Genomic DNA, 27182 nt, shown 5'->3' with positions numbered 1-27182 from the left:
TAGAAAGAAGGAAATAACAAACAGCAGAGCAGAAATACATGAAATAGAGAGCAAAGAGAAAATAGAAAAGATCAATGAAACTAAGAGCCGGTTCCTTGAAAGGACAAACAAAATGGATGAGCCCTTGGCTAGACGCACCAAGAAATAAAGAGAGAAGACTCAAGTAAATCAAATCAGAGGGGCTCAGTCAGATAAGTACCCAACTCTTGATTTTAGCTCAGGTCATGATCTCATGATTCATGAGAGACAGCCACATCGGGCTCTTCACTGACAGCATGGAGCCTGCTTGGGATTCTCTCTCTCTCCCTCTCCCTCTGTCCCTCCCCCCCCCCCAAGAATAAATAAATAAACTTTAAAAAATCAGATATGAAAGAGATGCTACAACTCATACCACAGAAATACAAAGGATCATAACAGACACTATGGATAGTTACACGCCAGCAAATTGGACAACCTAGAAGAAATGGATAAATTCCTAGGAATGTATGGACCTACCAATCCGACTGAATCATGATGAAATAGAAAATCTCAACAAACTGATTACTAGTAAGGAGATTGAATCAGTAATTAAAAACTTCCCAACAGGGGCACCTCGGTGACTTGGGTAAGCATCCAACTGCAGCTCAGGTCATGATCTCATGGTTCATGAGTTCGAGCCCTGCGTCAGGCTCTGTGCTGACAGCTCAGAGCCTGGAGCCTGCTTTGGATTCTGTGTGTCCCTCTCTCTCTGCCCCTCCCCTGCTCACACTCTGTCTCTCTCTCTCTAAAAAACAAACATTAAAAAAAATTTTAAAAAAGATACTTCCCAATAAACAAAAGTCCAAGAACCAGTTGGCTTTACTGATGAATTCTACCAAATATTAAAATAACAGTTAATACGAATCCTTCTCAAACTCTTCAAAGAAGTAAAAGAGGAGGGAACTCTTCCAAACTCATTTTATGAGGTCAGCATTACCCTGATACCAGAGCCAGACACGGATGCCACAAGAAAAGAAAATTACAGGTCAGTATCCCTGATAAACATAGATGTACAAATCCTCAACAAAATATTAGCAAACTGAGTCTAACAACATGTTAAAAGGATCACACGCCATGATCAAATGGGATTTATTCCAGGGATGCAAAGATGGTTCAACATCCACAAATCTTGTGACATGCCACATTAACAAAATAAAGGATAAAAATCATATGATCCTCTCAATAGATGCAGAAGAATCATCTGACAAAATTCATCATCCATTTATGATAAAAACACTCAACAACATGGATATGAAGGGAATGTACTTCAACATAGTAAAGACCACCTATGCCAAGCTCACAGCTAGTATCATACTCAATAGAGAAAAACTGAAAACTTTTTCTGTAATAGCAGGAACAAGATAAGGATGACCACACTTCCTACTTTCATTCAACATAGCATTAGGAGTCTTAGCCACAGCAATTAGGCAAGAAAAAGAAATAAAGGGGATCCAAACCAGAAAGGAAGAAGTAAAACTGTCATTATGTACAGATGACATTATACTCTATTTATAAAACTCTAAAGACTCCACCAAAAACCTGTCAGAGCTAATAAAAAAATTCAGTAAAGTGTCAGGACACAAAACCAACATACAAAAATCGAGTGCATTTGTATATGCTAGTAAACTGTCAGAAAGAGAAACTAAGAAAACAATCCAATTTCAACTGCATCAAAAAGAATAAAATACCTAGAAGTCAATTTAACCAAGGAGACAAAAGACCTTTATATTGAAAACTACAAGACATTAATGAAATAAATTGAAAAAGACACCAATAAATGAAAAGATATTCTGTGCTCATGGGTTGGAAGAATCAGTCTTGTTGAAATGTCCACACGACCCAAAGCAATCTACAGACTCAGTGCAATCTTTATCAAACCCCAATGGCATTTTTCTTTTTTTTTCTTTTCTTTTTTTTTAACGTTTATTTATTTTTGAGACAGAGAGAGACAGAGGATGAATGGGGGAGGGTCAGAGAGAGGGAGACACAGAATCTGAAACAGGCCCAGGCTCTGAGCTGTCAGCACAGAGTCCGACACGGGGCTCGAAATCACGGACCGTGAGATCATGACCTGAGCCGAAGTTGGCTGCTTAACCAACTGAGCCACCCAGGCGCCCCTCCCAATGGTATTTTTCAAAGAAACAGAAAAAATAATCCTAAAATTTGTATGGAACCACAAAAAATCCAAACAGCCAAAGAGATCTTGAGAAAAAAGAATAAACCTGGAAGCATCATGCTCCCTGATTTCCAACCATATTATCAAGTTGTAGTAATGAAAAAATACGGTATTGGCATAGAAGCAGATATGTAGATGAATGGGACAGAATAGAGAGCCCAGAAATAAACCTAAAAATTTGTAGTCAATTAATTTACAACAAAGGAGCCAAGAATATCGAATGAGGAAAGGACAGTCTCTTCAATAAGTGATGTTAAGAAAACTGGACAGCCATGTGCAAAAGAATGAAGCCAGGTCATTATCTTACATTATATACAAAAATTAACTCAAAATGGATTAAAGAGTAGGGGCACCTGGTGGCTCAGTCAGTTAGGCATCCGACTCTTGATTTTGGCTCAATTCATGATCTCACTATTCATGGGTTTGAGTCCTGCATCGGGCTCTGTGCTGACAGTGTGAAACCTGCTTGGGATTCTCTCTCTCTCTCTCTCTCTCTCTCTCTCTGCCCCTCCCTTGCTTGCACACTCTTTCTCTCTCTCTCTCTCTCTCTCAAAATGGAAAAAAAAAAAAAGAGAGGGAGAGAGCAAACCATAAGAGACTGTTAAAAACTGAGAATAAACTGAGGGTTGATGGGGGGTGGGAGGTTGAGGAGGGTGGGTGATGGGCATTGAGGAGGGCACCTGTTGGGATGAGCACTGAGTGTTGCATGGAAACCAATTTGACAATAAATTTCATATTGAAAAAATGGATAAACTTAAAAAAAATGGATTAAAGATCTGACCATAAGACCTGAAACCATAAAAGTCTTGTAAGAAAAAAAATCATAGGGGATAAACTCCTTGGTGATGATTTTTTTAATCCAACACCAAAAGCAACAAAAGTAAAAATAAACTATTGAGACGACATCATACTAAAAATCTTCTACACAGCAAAGGAAACCATCAATAAAATGAAAAGACAACCTATGGAATGGGAGAAAATATTTGCAAATCATCTATGATGAGGGGTTAGTATCCAAAATATATAAAGAACTCACACAACTCAATAGCAAGAAAACAATCCACTCTTCAAAAATGATCAGAAGATTGGAATAGGCATGTTTCCAAAGAAGACATCCAGGTGGCCAACAGATACATCTGTGACAAGATGCTCAACATCACTCATCATCAAGCAAATGCAAATCAAACCACAGCAAGATGTCACCTCACATCTGTCAGGATGGCTAAAATTAACAACACAGGAAACACCAGATGTTGGTGAGGATGCGGAGAAAAAGGAACCCTTATGCACTGTTGGTGGGAACGTAAATTGTTGCAGCCACTGTAGAAAACAGTATGGGGGTTCCTTAAAAACTCAGGGGCGCTTGGATGGCTCAGTTGGTTAAGCGTCCTGATTCGGCTAGGTCATGATCTCATGGTCCATGAGTTTGAGCCCTGTGTCGGGCTCTGTGCTGACAGCTCAGAGACTGGAGCCTGCTTTGCATTCTCTGTATGCAACGGAATATTATTCAGCCATAAACAGAATAAAACTTACCACCTGCAACATCATAGATGGACCTTGAGGGCATTACACTAAGCGAAAGAGGTCAGCTAGAGAAAGACACATACTGTATGATCTCTCTCATAAGTGGAATCTAAAAAAAAAAAAGGAAAGAAAAAGACCAGCTCAGAGATACAGAGAACAGACTGGAGGTCGCCAGAGGCAGACAAGGCTGGGACGGGGGTTGGGGGGGTGGGGGGGATCAAAAGGGAAAAAGAGAAAGGCTATTGTGTTATAGCCATTATACAACTGGGTCTCTTTGTCAGCTGTTGCCTATCCAAACTCTCACAATGAGATGCACCTTAAAGTGGTTAAGTAACAGACTCAAGACGGCACGGCAATGCAGTGATTTGGTCATGGCTTTTTCCAAGATCCAAACTCCAAACCGCTGGTCTGCAAAGTGGAGCCCAAGAGAACCCAGTGTTCGAGAGGACAGGGTTTAAATATGAAAACTCTACTAATGTTTTGTATTTTGCATAATTTTTAGATGTATGCATTGTACCGGCACAGCTGTATACGGACATAATCTATCAATAAAGATATGTACCTATTTTGGTGATACGTGTCTGAAGTTCTGTACCGATGGGCAAACTGGCGAAAGAGCTGGGCTGAGTGGTCCTCACTGGGAAGGGGAGGTAGACGCTCGGTGGTGGTTTTGCCCCCGTGGTCCAGGAGCCGTGGCTCGGGCTTCCGTACGAATCGCTATTTGTCAGCAGGCTCTTCGATCCCGTCTGTAACACTGTGAGCCTTGCTTGTGCGCGTGCTCATTTGGGCTCACGCCTGTGCTTCTGCGAAAGCGATCCCCCTGCGGCACTGAACCTGACCTTGCTGACACACGTAGGTTCCTCGTGGGCCGGACTGCTACAAATCCTTGCAATTCTTCTGAGTTTCTTACGTGCTGCCTGGCCTCTTCGTGGTCAAGAGTTCCAAACGGGCACCTGGAAGTCACGGCCATCCTGTTTGCACACTCTTCTGCCCCAGGCTTCAGCTTTAGGGGACTTTTCCAGTTATCGCTGCCTAAGAAACTACCCCAAAACTCAGGGTCCTAAAACAACATTTATTTTACTCTGCAGTCTGGCAAGGCCGGGTGGAGGAAGCTGGTCTCTGCTCTACTCGGCTTCAGTGAGGATGGTCTGGAGCTGGCGACTGGAATCCTCTGAGGGTGCAGGTACGTGTTTGGTGGTTAATGCTCGCTGTCAGCGAGTCTAACACTACAGCAGTGACACGTGGCCTCCGCATGTGGCTGAGCCCCAAAGGCAAGGGTCTTGAGAGACAGAGTGAGCCAGATAGGAGTCATCCCACCTTCCATGACCTTGGGAGTCCCTCTCCCACCATAGTCTAAAATTGAGGCAGGTGCAAATACCACCCAGCCCTGACCCCCAGCCCAATTTCAAGCGGAGGGAAAACAGACTCCACCTCTGGGTTGGGGGGGCGGTGGTGATGCTCTGGGAGCACGCATAGAAGCAGAGATATCCCCGTGCCTTTGGGGGAAAATGCATTCGGCCACAGAGATCTCGCGACGGTGATGTTGTGGGCTCTCCCCGTCAGGAGACTCCTTTTCTTTCCATTTCTAATCATGATGGGAGTAGTTAGGGCTACCTCAAATTGCAAACCTCCGGTTTCTTGTTCTTTGACTGCTACGTTTAAAATTAAAACAAAAATTCTCCATCATTTTATGGAGAAAACAGAGCACACATTCATATGGTTTCATAACAAACATTGTTTGTCGGGAGTAAAATAAGATTCTCATTGTTTATGCCAGAAGAGTGTATTCTTACATTGATACGTGTTCTGACACTGGTAGGAGACATGATTTTTCAAGAGCTTTCAAAATAAATTCTTCTCTTGCCGTCTGCGCGCACATTTCCATCTGTTCGTGGCTGACACGGGAGGCGGTCCAACTTCCTTCAAGGTCATTTGAAACAAACTTTTGTTGCACGGCAGTAAACACTGTCACTTGGTAACAGACTTGTAGAATTTTTGGACGGATGCATTTCGATGCACTTCACCCACCGGCCGTCTTGGATCTGCCTACGGCTTCCCGCTGGCAGCGAGGCAGCTATGGCTGTGAGAGTGAAATCTTGGAAGAGCAGGAAAACCTAAACTAATTAACCCGTGAGACATGTTCAAGGTTGGCCAGCCCCACCGAATTTGCCTCAACGGTAAAGCCTGGACCTCGCTCTGAGCCACAAAAGGGCACGAGCTTGGACGTGAGCCGCTCGCCTGGCGTCACGCACGATCCGGCTCGTTCATCTCCCCGGATCATACGTCCTGTTCTCAATTTCACTGTTTCCAACTCCTGCCCCCCGCAGTCCCCTGGCCGACCTGTCCTCTGACACTGCCAGTCCCAGTTCAACAGGCTTCCACGGCTATCAATTAAAATCTACACTTCTTCAAGCACAGGGGAGAAAATCTGTCCCTGTATCTGGCTCCGAGTCTCTTTTCTTCACCTGTCCCAACCCCACCTGCTTCTCGGGATCTAACGGAAGTGCCCCCCGGGCAGCCTGCCCTGACCCCCATGGCCAGAGGGGACGGTCCTGACTCTGGGCCCTCACACTTACCCTCTCGTGTGCCCACTGCTCAGGAACACGTCGTTTCACTCTTCAGCCCGGAGCTCCCTGTGGACAGAGGACCCTGTGGGACTCCCTGCGGACGTCATCAGAGCATCTGCCTCCCTCCTCCCGACACCTCTGTTCCAGGCATGACGCCATCCCTTTCCACGCGCACAGCACTGCTCCCACCAAACAGACCCTTCCACGGGGACGCCACTGTGCCTCTTGGAACGCGCCGGTCCTTCGCCCTGGGCTAAATCCCAGGTCCTCCCCGAGGCCCTCCCACCCTCGTGACACTTCTGGTGTCAGCGTTGTGTACGTGTCCTCCACCATCGAAAGCTGACAGGTGAAACTTCTGTGGCTTTGATGAAAACATGTCACTTTATGCCATTTTGAAAGATCTGTCTTGCTTCGCTCGCTCTCCTGGATCCTCCAAGCCCTGTCAGCAGACGCCCCGTGGCCCCACCCATTGCTCTGGGGCCCTGACCCCTGGGGGGCACGTCTCTCTCTGCTTCAAGGGCCGGGCAGGGGTTGGAATTAACACCCCCCTGGAGCTGCCCTCAACGGTCACAGACAGGAGTCCCTGTACAAAGTACTTCAGACCCCTCCCCCGTCGGGGGTCTTTTCTAAGGAGCCTGTTTTACATTATCATCTGAGCTTCCCCAGGGATTAGCTCCGGATGCTCACAAAGGAGGCTGCTTTGCTCCCCCATCTCCTCACTAAACCCTGGCCTCCTGCTCCTCAGGTCGGCTTTGCGCCTCAGAGCCCTCATCTCTGGTCCCCTTCTGAGGGGCCCAAACTAGGACACCACGTGTTGACAAAGACCTGCCCATGAGAAGCTATCGTATTTCCCGGTCAGGCTTTCTGTGTAACAAAGACGACCCACCCCCCTCCTCTCTGCAGGTGCTTTTCCTTCCCTGGACTGCTCTGACCGTGACCTCCAGCTCACATTTGGGCATGTAATCTGGGACCTGCCGCCCAGATCTATCCTCCACTCTGCCGACTTACATCTTTGCGAAATCCCCTGCCTCAGATCTCCCCCTCCCCGCAGGGAGCAGACCGCGATCCTTGGCTGGGCACTGGAGGCCCCTCACATGCCCTGCTCAGGCCTGCCCTTCTGGCCTCACAGCCTCGTCTGCACTCAGCCTGTGGGGAACAAGGAAGCTCTCTCCTGGGAGGTCCCCACTTCCCGGCAGACATCACCTGGGGTTGTGAGTATTGGATGAGCTGACTTGCCACCTGCTCCGGGAAGTTTCTCTAGCCGGGGACAGGACTTCCTCCTCTGTGGACAGAACTCTGTAACAGCCCTGCTCTGACCACCTGTGTCCCGGATCTCGTCCGCCGTGTCGCAGCGCCCCGCAGTCTGCAATCACAGAACCACCATCGGCCCCCGGAGGAAGTACGACCACGGCGGTTCCAGACCCGTGGGGCTTCTGGAGCCCACCTGCGTGGGTTTGAATCCCGGCTCCGCAGCTTAGCCGCTCTGTCGCCTAAGTTCTCTGTGCCCGCTTCCTCTGCTGAAAGATTTGGACGGTAACGGAACCCAACTCACAGGCTCGTTGTGAGGTTCACATGATGCGAAATGTAACATGATGAACGGCGTCTGGTACACGAAGCATCTAAGAGACATTCACCATTACTAGGAATTACTAGAAACAGTATTATTATCAGTATCAGTATTGTATTCCGGAGCAGAGGTCCCCGAAGGGGGACCTGCATTTGTAAAGCTGTTGAGAAAGGGAATCCCCCAAACCTACGAGCTAAAACTTCCTCGAGATGCAGACTGGAGGAAACTAAGGGGGCATGAGAGTTAAATGCAGGATCCTGGACCAGAAAAAGGACATCTGTGGGCTAATTTGCAAACTCTGAGTAAGATCTGTGGCTGATTAACTGTACCGCGTCAGTGTTAATTTCCTGGCCTAAGGTTAACTCAGAACAAAACGCTGTAAAACTTTTCCTAGGACAGAGGATCAAAGGGCTCCCCTGGTGAGCGCCCCTGCCCGGTGACCGCCCAGCGCGGAGCCACTCCAACATGGAGGGGCAGGCTCCCTGGGAAATCTATATGTGCCCGGTAGGCAGGGCCATTTAGTCCTGTGTGGCTCCCGCAGGACCTGGCGGGCACACGCAGGCTCAATAACAGATGGCATTTGTTTAAATGAATTTAATCAGCCCTTCCCTCTGAGCGCTCCCGAGACCGCTTTCAGACCTCTTCCCCAAGATCTAATGGGTCTATTTCAACTCGCTACTGACCTCAGAACACAGAAGAGCACTTTGGACCCCTCCCCGCCCCACCTCCTCCTATACTTATGCGGCTCACCTGGAGAGACTTCTAGAAGAAAACTGAAAGCAGAATGTTTAGTTACCAGTTTCTTTTCAGTGCTACAAATCATCATAGCCTCAGCGGAGACAGGAAATATTCCTTTAGAAAAACACGGGGCCGCCTGGGTGACTCAGTCCGCTGAGCGACTGACTTCGGCTCAGGTCAAGATCTTGCAATTAATGAATTCGAGCCCCGCATCGGGCTCTGTGCTGACAGCTCGGAACCTGGAGCCTGCTTCTGATTCTGTGTCTCCCTCCCTCTCCCCGCCCCTCCCCTGCTCACACTCTGTCTCTCTCTCTCAAGAATAAATAAACATTAAAAAAGAAAAAAATCAAGAAAAACTCAGACTTAACGTTGTGGGAGGCAAGAAAATTGTGCCATCAATGCCACTGACCATTCCAGGAGGCGCGTCGGTGGCCTGGAGCGGGAAGCGCTGATGAAGGGGGACAGGGAAAGCGTTCTGACCACATCATGTGGCCCCTAAAAGCAAGCCCTGGGGCCCTGGAGGAGGAATAAAGAGGTCACCACCGTCACTCAAGCGGTAAGCTACAATCTAGGGTTTTATCCCTGGAAACGCAGGGTGCAGGGTGAGCAGCTGCGTATGAGGTCGGCGTCAGAGAAGCCCCCTCACCCACGTGGCCACGTCTGACCACACTCCCCACTCGTCTGTGTCAGAGAAGCTCTCTGGGCTTCAAATGGGCGTCTTTCTTGGGCCTGTGCCCTTGCCTCGAACTTGATCCTCTCAACAGATTTCCCACCCATGCTCCGCCCCAGGGCCTCTCAGCCCCCGCGCACGGGATCTGACGCCGCTCGCCGCGTTCCAGCATCCTAGTCACATGGCGAAGGGTGGACGTGGGTGAACCAGGGTCTGTGACCTGGTGGAGGAGGAGACAGTGTCCATCGCGATCTCCAGAAGGGAGTAAACTGCCCGCCTTTCGGCATGTTCATGCAACACCCCTGACTCTTGTACCGACTCGGGTGCCAAGGGGCCAGATGAGCGACGTGACCCAAAGGCAGGCGAAGCCGGGTCCCTCGAGGTCAGGCGAAGAGACAGCGGCAGCAGAACGCCACTGTGACTGCCACCAAAGCCCACAGGTAACCCTGTGGTAACACAGTCTGCCAGGCTAGGGCCCCGTGCTCGACGGGGAAGCCCAGAAGAGGCATCCGGAATTGAAGGGGGACTGTGATGGCTTTCACACCGCCCTACAGGGGTGACATGAAGGGGGCCCCAGACCCAGCGTCCGCGCTGCAGGCCCCGGGGCTCTTCTCCCAAAGCAGCCGGCACCCTTCCGGGACAGCTTCGCGATGGCCTCCCTCCTGCGTGGCGCCCATCACAGCCTCTTACTGCCACGCTGTCCTCTTGAGGAACGCGGAATTTACCGAACGCTTCCTGTGCTTTAATATCCTGACGTGAATGGGAGCATAAAGGCAGAGGGCACTCAGCTGAGAGCTCTAACGGCTGCCCACCTGGAGAGACGGGACCACAGGGAAGGCCAGCGTGACCCAGAGCACCTTCCTGAGAACGGGCACCCAGTTCCCCCGTGGCCTCCTCTGAGCACTGGACACCCCCATGAGCCCCACAGGTCTGACCCCTCCCTTTCCCCTTAGAGTAAAATCCAGACTCCTCACAAAATCCAGCTGGATGGCGAGCCCCTGGCTCCCCTCCCACCCCACAGGCCTCCCTGCCTCCCTCCTGACTCGGGGCCTCCGTGTTTGTTCTCTCCTCCGGCCAGAAGGTCCTTCTGCCCCTTGAATTCTGCAAGTCTCACCTCGGAGGACTCAGCCCCCAAGATGCCTTTCCGGAAAGTACTTCCCAACACCCCTGTGCCCCACCCCCCCACCACCCGGTCACTCTCGTGACAGCATGACGTGACTGTTGAAATAGTGTGCTTATGGGTACATTTAGCATTTTATGATCTGTCTCCCCAAGGTAAGTCGAAGTTCCAGGAGGGCAGGGCCGCGCTCCTGCTGTTCCCACCGCCCCCCTGCGCCCCCCTGTGCAGTGTTTTAACAAACCTGTGACCCCGACGGTCACCTTGGGGGAATCTCAATGGGTCAGGCTCTGCTCACAGCACGCAGCTCGCCTGTGTGTGACAGAGTGACAGGGTCTCCCACGTAATGGGCACCCCAGGGCTCAATCGTGTCCATCAGAGCCCGGCTGCGGGCCCTTCCCACCTCCACCTCAACACGGACCCCCGCCGGCACAGGTACCCGCTGCCCATCCGCCAGGGAGAACTGTGCCAATGTCTCCTGGCCTTGCGCCTTCACGGCCTCCACCGCCCGCCAGCCTCTGCGTCCGATGCCAACCCATCCTCTGTGGTCTTCCCTCGGCACAGCCACACCTGCTCCAAGGCTCCCTCCAGCCTTGGTCTGCAGGTGCCCGCTCGCGTAGGAGTCATGACCGCTCTGGGGCCCCCTCACTCGAGGAGAAAAGCCGCGAAAATAAGCCACTTAACCTGACGCTGCTGCTCAGTGCTCAGAGGGGAGGGGAGGGTCTCCTTCCTGACTCAGGACATGCACCCGCTGCCCCCAGGGGAGCAGTGGATGCCCCACCTCTCACCCTGAATCTCATGAAGACGCTGAGTACTTCCCGCTAGGAGTCACCCCAGGGCCGGTGCACGAGACTGTTAAAATCGCAACTCTGTGCTTTGGTGTCGAGCCCAGAAACATAAATGGGGCGTCAGGGCAGGTGGACCCCGTTATCTGGCTGTTCCGTGTCCCGCCACAACTTGGGAGGATGCAGGTTTGTGAGTTCATGGACAGCACATCGAGAGGCAGGTCCCGGCCTCCCCGAGTCTGGGTGGAGCTAGCGATCGCCCGGACAGAGGGCGGCCGTGGCACGGTCACCCCGACACTTGCTCAGAAACGGCCCCTGCAGAACCTGCTGGTCCTTCCTGGGAGCCTGCAGCCCAGGGGCAGGTGAGAAGGTCCAGCTACCGTCAAGCACCAGGGAGGGACCCACCGAGGAGCCCCGTGGTCCCAGCCCCGTGCCTGCACGTGGACCAAGAGCCCGCCATTACCTCACACACTAACTGACGCTGTGACAGTGATGAGGGACCACAAGGCAGGCCGAGGCCCAGCACAAGCTAGCATCCCCGGACCCCAGGTGGGATATGGGTGACATTCTTTCCTCAGGCACTCCAGGCTGCCCAAGGACAAAAGGGAAAAACAAATGGTTGAGATCAGTTTACACATATCTTGTTAGTAAATTACAAGGCAAAGGCGGTCTTATCAACGGCTTCATCCCTACAAACCTGTAGACTCAGTTTCCCGGAGCCCCCACATCACCCTCCCCTCCACAGGGATGGGGGAACACAGGCCAGAAGGAAACGGCGGCTGAAACCGAACATCCTCGTGACCTGCAGCCCGCGGACAAATGCTCGAGGCAAATACAGAGCAGAGCATTTGTCCAGGAGCCCCGCCCCTCCTGGTGGTAAGGCCTTAGTAGAGGGAAACAACTTTGACAGCAGCGAGGCCCCTGGTGTCTGCTGGGTCCTCTTTAGCGTATCAAGTCCTTCTAGAAACCTCCGTTTTGCCTTTACCTCCCCACCTCCACAGTAGAGAAGGAGTCACTCCTCACGACCCAGAGCGCAGCTCTTCCCGCCCACAGGTATGTCCCCGTGCTTCAATAAAATCACCTTCTTTTGCACCAACGATGTCTCGAGAATTCTTTCTTGACCATCACCTGAGAACCCCCATCACCCCAAAACCCCATCAACAGTTCAGGGTCACAGGAAGGATTTGGGCCTTAATCTGAAGGCTTCAGGCCCCGGAGGGACGTAGCCAGAACTGTGCCCTTGAAGAGGTCTCTCTGGTCCCGGTGGGGAGCAGGGCTTTGCGGAGGGTGGATGGGAATTCAGGGAACATGCTGGAAGGTCCGCTTCTCACTGCATCCCACGCCTTCCAGAAGGTCCCAAGGGCAGGAGAGCCCAGCAGGCCAGAAGGGCACTTGGGTCCACATGCTGAGCTCCACAGGGACACCCAGCAGGGACACCTGTCATGGCTCATTTCCCGGGAGAAAGGCTTTCTGGCTCACCGGTCACAGCCAGTGGTGCCGACATCTGATGGTCAGTACTCTGCTGCTCTGAGCTGGGTGCCCAGAGGGGCAAGGCCCTCACTGTGTGCGTCGGCTCCTCCCAGGGCCGACACAGACACGAGGGAAACACCCGGACCACAAGGTCCCGGCTCGCGCCCACCGGGTCCATACCTGGATTCAAAGCCGTCTTATCTACGGGCTGTGCAGTAGGGCACCTGGGGGCACCTCTTCGCCCAGGGGACCTGGATGGGGCGGGGGAGAGCCCACAGGCTGCGATTATGGGGGCTGCCAGGAGGGGACGGGGGCTGCTGGGAGACTGGGGCTCGGGGATCCACACCCTGAGAGGTGCTGCAGGGAGGGTGGAGGTTCTAGGGGCTTGTGTGTGACCCAGGAGCACACACACTGACCAGAGCAGGGGCCCTGTCCTCCTTCCTGCTTGGGGCCTGGTGGCCCTAACTCAGTGAAGTCTACACCCATCTCATGAGGGCAGGCAGCTGGGTGGGCCTCCCCCCACACAGGTGGGGTCGTGCCTGCACCAGAGCCCAGACAAGCTTCACGGGCAATTGGGAAGACATGAGATGGCTTCTGTGGGTTCTCATGAGAGCCTCCCCAGAAACTCCAGGAACAGCTGGGGGGGGGGGGGGGTCTTAACTAAGGCTGGGGTCTCTCCTTGTGCGGCTGGTGACACAGGTCAGGAAATGTCATCCCAGGGAAAGGCAGGGGTGTCAGGGAACAGCCAGGAGCCCACGATGTCCCCCTGACGAGACAGGAGCAGGAAAGGAAACACAGGGCTGTCTGGGCTCCCCCAGTGTGGGAGGGGGCCGAGTGCGGGAAGGCCCTCGGCCCCTTCTCCGGAGGACCAGCCCCCCCATCGCCCCTCGACGTGATGTTCTGTGACGTTCGGTTGACCGAGACTTACCGGTGGCCCCTGTGGGCGGCACCAGCCAGCAGGGGAGGGGACCAGATGGAGGCGGCGGTTCCGGGGGCTCCGACGGGAGGGTTCGCAGGTGACACAGGGAGACGTGCCATTGCACCCGCACCATCACACGGGTTCAAAGACGCAGACACCGCACGTGCTGAGGGAGGACAATGCAGTTTAGAGTTGTGAACACATTGCGTGGGGCGCCCGGGGGGCTCCGTCGGTTGAGCATCTGACTCGGGCTCAGGCCACGATCTCGCCGCTCGTGGGTTCGAGCCCCGCGTCGGGCTCTGTGCCGCCCGCTCGGAGCCTGGAGCCTGCTTCGGCTGCTGTGTCTCCCTCTCTCTGCCCCTCCCCTGCTCACACTGTCTCTCTCGGTCTCAAAAAAAAAAAACAAAAAAAAAAACATGTGATCTGAGCAGTTGCTACATGAGATTCTCTGGGTCTCTGCTCCGTGAAACCTTGTTAAAATGACAGGACCACCAACTTGAGTGTTTGAGTCACCAGGCGGGGAGGGGGGGGCACTGAGCCCCACACAACCCACTCCCCCGCACCCCTGCATGGACCTGCAGGTCCTGATGTAGAGGAGCACAGAGAACTGGTCCACAGGGCAAGCAGCTCCAAGCATGTGGGGCACATGGACACAAGACCAGACCAGGGGACCAAAGTGCAGGTTCCCCACCCCTGCCCTCAGACGTGCCCTGTGGGCATCTGGACCCTGCGTGTTAACTACCAGGCCGTCCTCCAGGTAATTCTGAGGCAAGTGACCCAGCAGACAGAGTTGGAGACGTGGTAAAACAGAACCCGCGGTTTTCAAACTTCCGTGAGGACGATCTCGTAAGAAACCAGCGTTATGGTCCCACATACAAGACCTTCACACTCGTACAAACACAACAGAAGCTTCCTGGGACTCATCCTGTGCCGGGCCCTTATCTACTTTGTGCTGTTTTTATTCCATTTCTTTTCTTTTTTAATTATTTTGAGTGAGAGAGCGAGGCGAGGAGGGATAGAAAGAGGGAGAGAGAAAGAATCCCAAGGAGGCTCCGAGCTGTCAGCACAGAGCCCGACGTGGGGCTTGAACTCACAAACCATGAGATCACGACCTGAGCGGAGATCCAGAGTGGGCGCTCAACTGACCGAGACCCCGGGCACCCCTGTTCCATTTCGTTTCTTAAATGCTGCCCTTGCCCCTAGTTGGCTGCTGCAAACCGTAAACCGGGGGAAACCAGCAACACTGAAACGGATGATGCCCAGCTCTCCGCCCCCTTTACAAGAAAACCCCAACTAGACGTCCTGACACGTGGCTGGTGCCCCCAGGGGAGTGGGCTCGGAGCCGGAGCCGAGGTCCCCACAGAGCGGCAGCCGTGGGGTCGGAGCCCGGAGCCCAAGGAGCAGCTGTGTCTCCTCTGAGGTGCAGCAGCGGGGAGGGGGCGGGAGGCAGACCCAGCAGGTGGACCAGGCTGTGCCCTGTGACTCTCTCGCTGGGCCCTCGAGTCGTCAGCGGACTGAATGAGCCAAGCCAGTGCTTGACGGAGGGACGTTTTTGCACCATTAAAGGAGCCCAGCTGCATTTCTGGTAAGAGGACAGTTCCAAGAGCAGCCTTGGTGGGGGTGGGGGTGGGGGTGGGGGGTGGCAGAGATGGGCCCCTGACCTGGGGTTTACTTTTTCTTTCTGGGTTAATCTGACAAAACTCTCACTTCACAGGTGGAAAGCTCTTCCTGTCATTTCAAAGCTAAGTTGGGACTGAGAACGAAGCTCACCAATCCCAGGGGTGTCTCCGGCCCCCTCTTGGGACGCAGCACCCAGAGAGGAAGGCGCCCATCACCTTCCCCGAGGCCCCGGCCCCAGCTCGGGCTCCCCTGTCTGCTCCTTGCTCTCCTTTGGGGGTAATGGGGGTAGGAGAGGAGCTGCGTGTGGCACGCTGGGGTCTGTGTCTCTCAACAGGACAGCGTCTCCCTCCTGTAAGGGCACATGTCACAACAGCCACTCGCATATGAAGTCATAGAAACAAGGCCGCTGTGACCTTTGGGCTCACCTGGGGGGGGGGGGACAGAGGGGGGAGGGCCTGAGCACCTGTCACCGAGTCCTGCCTGCTGGGGGGCAGGCACATGGCCCCCCTTCCGCGTCTCCCTGCAGGCTCACCGTGTCATACAGGCACTGAAGTCGAGGAGCCCATGCTTGAACAAAGGACACGGAGAGCAGTGACATCGAGCCACGGTGCAGTGACACTGACAACGGCTCGTTCCCCACCCCTGATGGAAGCCCCTGGGCACCACCTGACGGGGTTATTTTGGGTTCTTTGCAGCAAATAATTGCTTATTCTTCGGGCTGCACCCCACACTGTCGCGTCCGTGGTGTTTAGAACCGCACGTTTCATAAACTGGCATAAATACAAGTGACTTGGAAAAAAATCGGTAATTCTATTTATAATCTCAAATGAATCCAGTGGAATGTTGTTAAATTCCACCTGTTAAGGGTGTAGTGTGTCAGCAGAGACGGAGAGATACAGACCCCGGGGCCACTGCGGCCAGCACCCAGGAGTGGAGAAAAGGGCAAAGTTACACTGGCCGTGTACGAACTGCTGATGTGAACAATTGCTGAGGGGAATGTTACCGCCACATCAAAATCCTCCGTATGCTGCACAGACAGTAATGTGGATTTAAAAACGCTCCCTAACACACTGCTTCCTGGGCACCAATCCTCATTTCCCAAGGGCGCTCCTGACCAGATCGCTTGGACTCCTGGGGACAGGGAAGAGCCACAAGGGGGTCCCGTCTCGTTGGCTCTCCTGGTCCCCAAGACACAGCTTCCTGCGTGGCTCCTACAGACAACCCTCAAATTCCAGCTTTTCGAGGTGCACGCAGTCCAGACCCCCACCTGGCCTGGGCCAAAAGCACACAGCGTGCAGAGTGGAAAACCTTGCAGCCCCAGCTGCATCACCACGGGCCACGGTGTGGCTTGCGTGGGCCCTACGTGCTTTTGCATTTGTGAACCCCCTCCTCCATTAAAACGTATTAAAAATTAGGGGCCCCTGGGTGGCTCAGTCGGTTAAGTTCCGACTTTGGCTCAGGTCACGATCTCACAGTCCATGGGTTCGAGCCCCACGTCGGGCTCTGTGCTGCCAGCTCAGGACCTGGAGCCTGCTTCCGGTTTTGTGTCTCCCTCTCTCTCTATACCTGCCCTGCCCATGCTCTCTCTCTCTCTCAAAAAGAATAAATGTTAAAAAAAAAAAAATCATGTTAGTGTCTGTACAGTGACCCGAACTGTATTTCAACGAGCAAAATTACCACTTGGAGGGGGTAAGGGGAGCAGGGAACAGAAGTTACGTTACTGGAGTGACTTACTGTAGGTAAATGGATGTTGTGCTCCAGTTAGCGGATTTGTTTTCACTGGGGCTCATGGGGTCACCAACTCCAATGCAACTTCAGCTCTATTCTAGCACCGAGTAATGAGTTAATTCCGTAAAACCTTGGATTGCTGTTCTGTGAGTGTTCCGCAAGACGAGCAAACATTTCTAATAAACTTTAACTTGATAAACGAGCGATGTCTTGCGACACGAGTTGTACGTGACGCTGAACGTCATCATGATCACAACTGAGCCGATGGTTCTTAAAATCCGCCTTGATATACGAGTGCTTTGGATTACAAGCATGTTTCTGGAACGAATGATGCTTGCAAACCAAGGTTTTACTGTTCATTGCAGACAGTGAGAGGGGTTTCTCACTGTTGGAGAAGAAACTCATAAATAAGAAAAGGGGGGGTGGTAGAATGAACCCTGTGTGGTGCTGCAGGGGACCTGGAGGTGTCAGCGTGGACTTGAGCTCATGGCCACGTGCACGCACACGCAGATGTGGGTATGGGTGTGGAGGAGCATATTCACGTTGTAGAAACTTCCATAAGACACACGTCCTAGGTCTGCTCACCGAGGAGGCTCACGTTGACCCCAGAGAAGGGAAACCCAGTGAGCATACCCAGTGCCTAGACCTTGATTTCCAAATTCATTTTCCAATCACAAGGCACGTCTCCTTGGAGAAATGGTTTGCTCCAGGGCTGGGGCACTGAGTACACAGGAGAAGCCGAGAGCATCTCGTGAGCCAGAAACCAAGCAGATGCTTCACAAAGATGAGGGAGGGCTAAGGACAGAGGAGGCAGCTTGGAGCCGCTCTGCTGGCCAAATACGGGACAATCTGAACCACAAAACCACCATGGATTATATCCAGTAAAACAAAAGAACCCATGAATCCACACCGACACAAATAAATAGATGGGGGGAAGGAGAAGCTTTCCCAACTCACAAAAGTATCACGGACAATAGGAAAGCCCCACTTGGAAAGCAGCACAGCGGAATCGCTTCAGGCCAGAACCACTCACAAGAGATGAATGCCGTGAGAGAAAGCACGAGAAACAGGATATTTACAGTTTCAAAGTGTTTGCCCACAAATACTTATCAGAAAAGACAACCACATTAACTTGACAATGGGTAAATCTGGCACATGATACTGTGAACACAGGATCAGAGCGAACCTCACTTGTAATAAAAACAGGCATAAACTCAGCGTGTGAGAGGGGCGCCTGGGTGGCTCAGTCCATTAAGTGTCCAACTTCAGCTCAGGTCACGATCTCACGGTTCGTAGGTTCAAGCCCCATGTCGGGCTGTGTGCTGACAGCTCAGAGCCTGGAGCCTCCTTCGGATTCTGTGTCTCCCTCGCTCTCTGCCCCTCCCCCGCTCTGTCTGGATTTCTCAAAAATAAAGAAAAATGTTAAAATAAAATTTAAACTCAGCACGTGATCGTGGACTAGAACAAAACACGGGCAGTACACCTGGCAAACTGCATCAGGTCCTCCGTTAAAATCATAGGGATGTCGATGCATTACTTTTCCGACTGCACTGTGGTCAGGTAAGAGAAGGCCCCCGTGTTTAGGAAACACGCTAAAATATAGAGCGGTCAGTACTTTCAAACATTTCAGAAAAATAATCGTGTCTGTGTGTGGGTGTGTATATGTACGTGTGTGTGCGTGTGCGTGTCTGTGCACGTGTGTAGGTAGAGAAGAAATGATAAAGCAGGTGTGGCAAAACGTTAACATGTGGGGAACCTAAGTAAAATCTACACGGGAATGCTTTGTACTATGTCTTTTCCAGGTCTGAAATGATTTCAAAATCGTTAAATCTAGGACGAACACTGGCTGCTCTTGTTAACCAAAGTCACCCTTTTGAAACATCTCAATTCAAATTGATTATAACGTAGCTTCTAATCTGACAAACAGCACATAACACGGTTTTAAAACTGACAGGTGAAGGTAGTTTTTCTGGGACACTTGCCATCGCTTTAAGTTCGATAATGATAAATCACGGGACGTTTCTCTCAAGAAGCAAAGAAGCATAGGGGCGCCTGGTGGCTCAGTCGGTTGAGCGTCTGCGTCTTGCTTTCGGCTCAGGCCACGACGTCACGGTTCGTGAGTTGGAGCCCTGCATCCGGCTGTGCGCCGACCACTCAAAGCCTGCTTGGGATTCTCGGTCTCCCTCTCTCTGTCCCTTCCCCTGCTCGCTCTTGCTCTCAAAATAAAGAAATAAACTGAATAAGAAAGAAGCAAAGAATCATAGGTGGGACGCCTTTTGCTGAGAAGTTGTATCACAAACATTTCTCATATTCTGGACGTATGGTGGGATATTCTGACATCTTAAAGCCTGTTGGGGCTGGGGAGGGACTGCCCCCTCTAGAGAACCAGTTCTTGGAGCAGCAGAGGCCCCCTCGTGCCTTTGATCTGCAGAGTGACCATGCGTGGCTGGGGGGGGACCTCCTCTGCCTCGACCATCCCGGGGCCACGTACTACTGGGGACATCCCGTAGCCCCCGGCCCACGGGCCTCAAACTGGCCGGCCCGTCCTCAGCTGTTCACCAGCCCTGCCTGCCTTTTCCTCCGGCCTGACGCTTCCTTCGCTCCTGTCTTGTCTCCTGACCGCCTGGTGTCTCACATGGCCCTGTGAGCCCGCAGCCTCCGCCGCCAGCACCTGGGAGCGTAACGGACTGTGCTCCTGAGCCTTCCCTCGGCCTCCTCTCACAGTCTCACCTGACCGATGACCCCATAAAGGGACACAGAATGCAAGTCAGGGCCATGCTGCGGCCACATTGTCTCCTAGTGACAGAGTCCCGGGTGGGACGAGACAGAAAGCCTCCAGTCTCATCAGGACCATGAGCCCTGCCTCTGGACATCCTCCCAGGCCCCTTCAGGGCCTGCCACTGGCTCCCCACTCCCTTGCGGAGGCACACAGGGCACCAGGTGCCCTGCGGGGACTTGTGCCCGGGCGCCAGGCCCCAGCGCAGAGGGGCTCCCCACACTCCCGGCTTTGCCTGCTTCTGGTATATTCCCAACAAACAGGGCCTGCAGCTCCTTTCCAAAGTTCTGTCCCCAGGGAAGGAGGCGAGAAACGTCTGGAAACTGGCTCTCCTTTCTCTGTGCCCCTCACACCGGCAGTCCTGCACCAGTGACCAAGAGGCACAGAGAATGAAGTCTGGCTTCCTTGTCCCCGGGAAGGACCTAAAGAAGCTTGGCCTGAGATGCCGTAGCCCTGGCCGGTGCCTTCTCCCTCCCTGTGCTTTCCTGGAAGCCCCTCCCACACTGGACCACCCGCTCCTTGTCTCTGGGGAGCCCGTAACCAGAAGGAACACTATGAGAATCGATGGCGCTAAAGTCTGCGGAAGACCCCCGCAAACCAGAAGGCCCTACAGGTGAACACGGCCTCATTACCACTACGGACATTTTGGAACCGGTCCTGCCCGTCAACCCCCCCACCCCCTGGGGCCCGTTCCCAGGCGGCCCCGAATCTCAACTTTCTCTCTGCTAACCTGCAGGTGCCGGGGAACAGACCAGCTCCAGACTTGGGGGCTCAGACCGCTCACCGTTCCTCCGGGTCCCGCTTGAGCAGGTGCTTCTACAGGTCCTGCCGGGGCCGACTCGGGCCCCCGCACTCGGTCACTGGGGTGGCCGTGGCATCTTGAATGCCATCTTCCTGAGCAACGTTCCTGGTGAACAGGAGCAGGGACAGCAAGCGTGCTGAGGCCCGGGCGTGGCGGTCACGCGGCGTGCCTGACGCGCTCTGCAGGTGAAGACGAGTCACACGGCCGGCCCAGGTGCGGGGGCGCCGTATTTCACCTGCCACAGCACCACACCCACCTGGTGGGGTGTAAGCAGCGGGGTCACAGGTCTGATTGGCGCATCTCCAGGGAGCACGCGGCACCTGCCGGTCACGGGGCGACAGTCACCTCCCCAGGACAGGTCGCTGATCGAGAACCGTCCAGCTGGGACACAGCGGCCGGATCTGAAGACCCCGACCTCTAGGTGCGGCCTGGGAGCCAGGCCCCTCCACACCCAACAGGCTGGCCGCGTGTGGCTGTCCCGAGGGCCCCTCATCATCACGTCTGTCCCCCCACAGGAGGAGCAGGGTCAGACTGGAGGACAGGGTGGCAGTTTCGGACGTGGAAGGAGCTTTAAGTATTTGCGCTCCAATATGTGTGGTGCTGGCGGGATGTCAGCAGGGCCCCGGTGACGCCAAATGTCTGGCTGGGGACAGAACCTGCCGCCCCTGGGGCAGGAAGAGCCCTTCCCCCAAGGGCGGGGCAGGTGTGTTAGGAGGAGGGGTGGGGGCAGGGCAACGCCAGGTGGGAGGACACCGCCAAGTCCAGAGCAGGACCCATGGGCTGTGTTCCGTGCAGAGCATTATTCCAGGAGAAAGGACAGGCTGATTGCAGCCACTTTGTGTCACCAAAAATAGTTGCTCCTGAACCTGCCTCATGTCTGTTTCTCTCTGTCAACCTCAGAGAAGCGGGATGGGACACGGTGACCCCGCCTGTGCCAGGGATGGCAGAGCTCGCAGAGCGGGTGTGGCTGAGACCCAGGCGTGTTCTCCTTCGGGGGGTTGGGCTGTTTCCACCTTCTCTGAGGCTTGGGAAACCGCCAGCCTCCCCCACCATGAAAACGACCCCCTCCAGGAAGCCTGAACAACGTGTGAGGGGAAGCCTCATCCGTGGCGGTGACCCCTCCTCTCTCTGGCTCTCCAAGGTTCAGGCCCGAGCGCACAGGGCAGTGAACACGGGAGAGTCTACGCAGCTCTGGAGCATCCGGTCGTCGCTAGAAGCCGTGTGGGCTTCTGAGTATTTGAATCCACTTCCCAAAGATGCTGTGATTCGGGTGCAGTCACCGGCCCCGTTTTGCAAGATTAAGCCACTGGCCGAAGGCCTCGGGGGCCGGAAGGTGGCAGGGCTCGGACGAACCCTGTTTTACCGCAAAGGCCTTTTTCTCAGTACTAAGGGTTCCAGGTCCCCCCGGCACCGTCAGGAGCCTCAGATCCACCATGTGGACCGAGTACAAAACACGCACACGTGCCATGGAGACTGACGGCATGCCGTCACTTCCAGGTCATGAGGAAGTCCTCACAGCTTGTCCTGAGCCTCCCTCGCATGCACTGAAATGCATCCATGACAAGAGGCGGGCCCTGCAGCCGTTCTGACCCGCTGTGCACGTGCAGTGCAGGCTTACGCTCCGTCCCTCGCCTTCCTCGCCGCTGTTTTTGAGTTATTGCTTCCATCGGGTGAACTCCTAGGAAGTGGGGCTCCAAAACAAACCAAGAAAGTTTCTTTCAGGTCCAGTCCAGTGCTGTTCCTGGGTCTTTACCCTTAATTATTTACAGACACGGGTTTGGCTGACGGTGGATACAGAGGCCCCGAGATCGTTCTCCCTGTGAAGGCCTGCGCGACAGGGCCACACCTCACTCGCCTCCCGCAGCACCGGGCAGGATGGGGTGCAGAAGAGTAAGAACAACCAGCAACTCTGGCCCAGGCCCTGCGCTTGTGCTGGGAAAGTTCCCGCGCGCCCGGTGAGCACGACGGCACGTCCCCATCACACCCACCTGCCCCGTCCTGACGGGGAAGTGGAGGGGAGCAGAGACCCACACTCGCGACCTGGGGTGGATTCACTGGTGGTAACTGTATTTAGTGGGTCAGAACTAACCGGAACGAATTATCTGACTAGAGGGAATCATCGGAGTACTGAGGAGGCCACAGCGTGCGTTAAGTGTTATGTGTTTAATACTTGTTACACACATGCATTTGTGTGAACACACACACACACACACACACACACACACACACACACACGTTTCGTACTGTGGATCGTGTTCCAAAACTGTGTGAAAGCCACTGGCTCGTCCAAATCCCAACCATTCCTTCTAACTTTCTATGTTGCCTCTGCAGAGCAAGAAACCTTCCAAAAGTATTCCAAGCCTCCTGGAAACGTTCTGGAGCCTTCCCGGCCCGGAGTGCACGTGGGAAGGTGCGGCCAGGCTGAAGCCGTGTGGACGCGCCCCCACGCTCCCTGTCCGCCCCCCTACCCCAGTGCTGGCGGAGGAGCTCTGAGCCACGTTAACGTCTGTGGGCAGCTCCCCCACGCGGAACTGCTGTCTCCCGCGGCCATAGCAGCCCGCAGAGACACATGGTGAGCCCCCATGACAACCGCCAATAGTGGATGGAGATCACCTAACTTGTGATATCACTTAATGATAAAATGATACAGAGAAAGGGACAGATAATACCACCTAATACCGTTGAGTGCCAGAACCACGATAACGTACCAACCACAGGACCCTCAAGCATGTCAGCCTGTGACCACCAAGACTACAGTTTCCAAGGTTTTCTGGGGCCCTTCCGCCTGAGACTAGACTCCTGGCCTGGCGTCTGTGCCCCACCTCTAGGCAGGTCCTCTTGTGCCTGGAGGAAAAGGGCAGGAGGGAGAGAGGTGGGGGGTCTGCGGAAACAGCCCTGCTTTGCCAACAGGGAGACTGGGGCTGAGCAGGTCATGTAGTCTGTGAGCACCGGGGCCTCCCTCTCCAACGGAAATGAGAAGGATTTGCGTTACTTACAGGGTTACCAAGTTGAGTTAAGATCACACAACCCAACCATGGGCTCGAAGTTCACTTTATGTTGATTCAAGAGTGTGTAAAGGCCAGAAGCAAAGGGACGGAAAAGATACTTCACACAAATGGAAATCAAGAAAACAGGGTGGTAATACTTACGTCAGAGAAAATCGACTTTACGTCAAAAATTGTCACGAGAGGGTCGCCAGGGTGGCTTAGTCGGTTAAGCATCCGACTTCAGCTCAGGTCATGATCTCACAGTTTGTGGGTTCGAGCCCCGTGTTGGGCTCTGTGCTGACAGTTTGGAGCCTGGAGCCTGCTTTGGATTCTGCGTCTCATTTTCTCTCTCTGCCCCTGCCCTGCCCACACTCTGTCTCTCTCAAAAATAAATAAACATTAAAAAAAAATATCTCTGACACGGAGGAAGATTGAGACCCCACCAATCTCCTGACCACAAGGGACTAAACTAGAAGTCAACAGCGTAGGGAAGGATGGGAATTACAAATAGGTGGAAATTAAACCGCAGGCTCTTGAGCGATGGTGGGATCAAAGAAGAAACAAAAAGGGGAAACAGAAGATACCTGGGCACAAAAGAAAAGAAAACCACTGATGCGGCAACTGGCAACCCGAAGAGGGAGGTTTACTGGGACAAACGCCCACATGAAACAGGAACGGAGACCTCAAGTAACAACCTAACTTTGCATCTCAAGGAGCCAGAAAAAAACACCGGCTATGTCCAACGTTAGCAGAAGAAAGGAAATAACCACGGGAGCCCTCACTTGGTCCCTTTTTAAGAAAAGAGAGAGGAGGGAAATGCAGAGAGCTCGGAGCGGGTCACAGGTGGCGAGGCAGAGGCGGAACCAGGCTTCGGGCGCTAGGGGTACCTGACCCGGGAACCAGCGAGCCCCCGCGACCCAGAGCACAGATCGCGGCCCGTCTGCGGGGCCACCCGCTTCACGCCTCATTCTCCGGGCCGTGGGCCCACCTTCCCGTCCCTGCTTCTCAGAGGCCATCTGTCTCCCCGAGTTAGGGCAGCCCCACCACGGCGCCCGTCTCTCAGACAGGCAGGCCCTGGCTCACCCCCGCTTCCAGGGGCGCGGAGGGCGGGAGGGGTGGGACGGGTGTCCGCTCAGGTCCAACCACCTCCCCTCTGTGCATCTTCCTGCTGGAGCATAGGACCCTCTGCTCAGAAAAACGAACGTACACGCAGTGTTTGCACATAGCCCTGGAGGCTCACGGATCCTCTGAGGCCTATGGGTGAGCCGGGGACCCCAGGCAGGGAGTCAACTCTCCTCCTCTTCACCTCTTCTACCCCGAAGGAAGTGCGTCAACCATAGAACTTGTACCAAGTCAACGTACACGGTCCCGAGGTGCTTCTCAGGGCCTGATAACAGAGTGCTCCCTGGACCCAAACACGGCGACTGCGGCCAGGTCTTACCTCTGCTTTCCCGGCCACACCTTCTGACAACCCACCCGCGCCGATCTTTCTCCTTCGGTCTGGCCCGCACCTGCCGCCCCAGCGAGTAACACTCCCCGGCGGCCTTCCCCAAGCTCGTGCATGCCCACGCCATCCTCCCCAGGCCCTTGCGCCCTCACGTCGTCGTCCCCACGCACGCCGTCGTCCCCACGCACGCCGTCCTCCCGGTGCACGTACACGCCCTCGTTGTCCTCCCCACGCCCGCGCAGACGCGCTAAGCCAAGGACGAGCTCTCCGCTCACTACGTACGGATCAGCCGACGTCACTGCACAGGTCAAAGTCAGTAGCGCTGAGAGCAGGTGCAGCCGTGCCCGGGGACGGAAGGAGGTCAAGCACACTGAGCCCGTGTCTCCTCTCTCTTCTGCTTTCCTCCTGCTGGGCCTCACCCTGGACAGGCCGCGGTGAGTCCCCCCAGCCCCGCGCTCCTAGTCTCCTTCTAATCGCCTCTCCCCAGGGCCTCCGCTGAGTCCGCAGAGACTCGAATCGCCTGTGCTCCCACGAGCCAGTCTCTGCCGAGAGGGAGGTGGGAGACCCTCGCCGGCCACGCCGGGTCCCCTGCTTGCCCTGGACGTGGTCCCCCAGCTGCCAGCGGATTTTCCTGGCCAGAACCTCCCCGAGCGAAAGGGTTTCTTCAAAGGAGTCAGAGGTGTCAGAAGAATGGGGGCGCAGCGTGCAGGAAAAGATGCACAAAGGCCTGTTCTCAGACTACCTTTGCTGTTTGCTCCCCCGTTCCCAGAACCATAGTTTTAATTTTTTAACGTTTATTTATTTTGATTTGGGAGAGAGAGAGCGCGCGCCCGAGCAGGGGAGGGGCGGAGAGGGAGACACAGAAGCTCCAGGCTCTGAGCTGTCAGCACAGAGCGGACATGGGGCTCAAACTCACCAGCGGTGAGATCATGACCCGAGTCGAAGTCAGATGCTTAACTGACTGAGCCCCCAGACGCCCCCAGAATCATAGTTTTATAGCTTCTCTCCACACACGGGGATAAAGACAACTTCCTCCAAGCTCAGCGGCTACCCTGGGGTTCTCTCCACTCCAGTGCGGTCCTTCCTAGGGTCCAGATGGTGGACCCCAAAGCAGAGGGACCAGTGATGCAGCAGAAGCCTGAGCTGTCGTGGCTCACACCCTGAAAGATAACATAGATTTGTTCTCCAACCTTCTGTCCTTGCTGCTGAGTTTATAGCCTCAAGAGTAATTTTGCACATGTGTGCCTGAGTTTTGCCATCCTGACTCGGGGAACAAGGCCATCTGTTCACAGCTATAGATGATTAGGAGGAATTCCGAGGCCACCTAGAATTTGTTTTTCTAGAATCCCACAAAAGGATTCTGATGAAGCACACACTGGTCCCCGTGGTTTCTCATCACACAATAACCAGTGTTACTCAGGCTTTATCATCTCTCCAAAGTGGAGGAGGAAGTGATGGAATTTTCTGGATAAGCTCTATTTAACACTTGCCCTGCCTCCTGCACAGTCAGCTCCGAGAAGCAAATCAGATCATGTATGTGAACCTACTTTGAAAATTATAAAGTACAATTCAAAAGCAAGCTATCACTGTCATTAAATAACAAACAGTTACCTGTGAAATCGGCCAACAACAGATTTTGTTGTTTAGAAACAACTTTCTAGACACGGACTGTCTTTCCAGCATCCTGGCACTTTCTCAGGCTGTGGAAATTAATAAGATGGTCTCAGAGGTGCATGCTTTCTAGCAGGGAGCAAAGTCGTGACCAAGTAATTGCCGAACAGTGGGATCGGAGGTGGGCATTCCTCGCTCTTACCACGAGAGTCCAGGATAAGAGAGGCATTTGGATTCCTTGGTCTTTCACGACCCATGTGTCATCGCGGGGAGGGAAGCCCCTTCTGCCCTCGAACAAATGGACTTTGATCCACATGGATAGCTTGGGCCACAAAGCATCACGATTGTGGTCCTGCCATGACCTCTGGTCAGACCAGGGGCACCTGGCGCTTGTCCCCAGCGTGCACGAGAGGGGCGTCCATGAGAGTTCGTCCTGCACGATGTTTATTCTGTCGGGTGGAGCAGTGAATGACGGAGAAGAATGACCGCGTGAATCAGAAAACAGAAACAGAACACTCTGGAGACAGAAAATGAATCTGCCCCCTTTGAGAACCATCCCTTTCCAGTTGGTAGATGGCACTGTATTTAATTAATCGCTAGTGAAGAAGAAAGCACAAAGCAAGCATGCCACGCGCTCCCCCACCCGTCACTCTCGCTGGT

The 27182-nt window shown here is 53.8% G+C and overlaps 1 protein-coding gene and 1 long non-coding RNA gene across 2 annotated transcripts in view; both read right to left on the bottom strand.

Annotated features, from left to right (window-relative positions):
* Positions 1-5435: 5435 nt before the first annotated feature.
* LOC131495245 (uncharacterized) lies at positions 5436-8483 on the bottom strand. Its single transcript, XR_009253854.1, has 2 exons — positions 7294-8483; positions 5436-6351 (listed from the first exon to the last, which is right to left on the bottom strand). It is a non-coding gene; the product is annotated as an uncharacterized LOC131495245 (long non-coding RNA).
* Positions 8484-12261: 3778 nt separating this feature from the next.
* CNIH3 (cornichon family AMPA receptor auxiliary protein 3) overlaps positions 12262-27182 on the bottom strand; it is a 135640-nt gene continuing 120719 nt past the window's right edge. Inside the window, exon 6 of the mRNA XM_058699993.1 lies at positions 12262-13717. Coding sequence (XP_058555976.1) covers positions 13684-13717 — 34 coding nt within the window. The 3' untranslated portion in view covers positions 12262-13683. The remainder of the gene's footprint in view (positions 13718-27182) is intronic.

The sequence above is a fragment of the Neofelis nebulosa genome, chromosome 15 (assembly GCF_028018385.1).
Source record: "Neofelis nebulosa isolate mNeoNeb1 chromosome 15, mNeoNeb1.pri, whole genome shotgun sequence".
Lineage (NCBI taxonomy): Eukaryota > Metazoa > Chordata > Mammalia > Carnivora > Felidae > Neofelis > Neofelis nebulosa.
The sequence above is the reverse complement of the archived record's forward strand: the minus strand, read 5'-3'. Positions and strand labels throughout refer to the sequence as shown.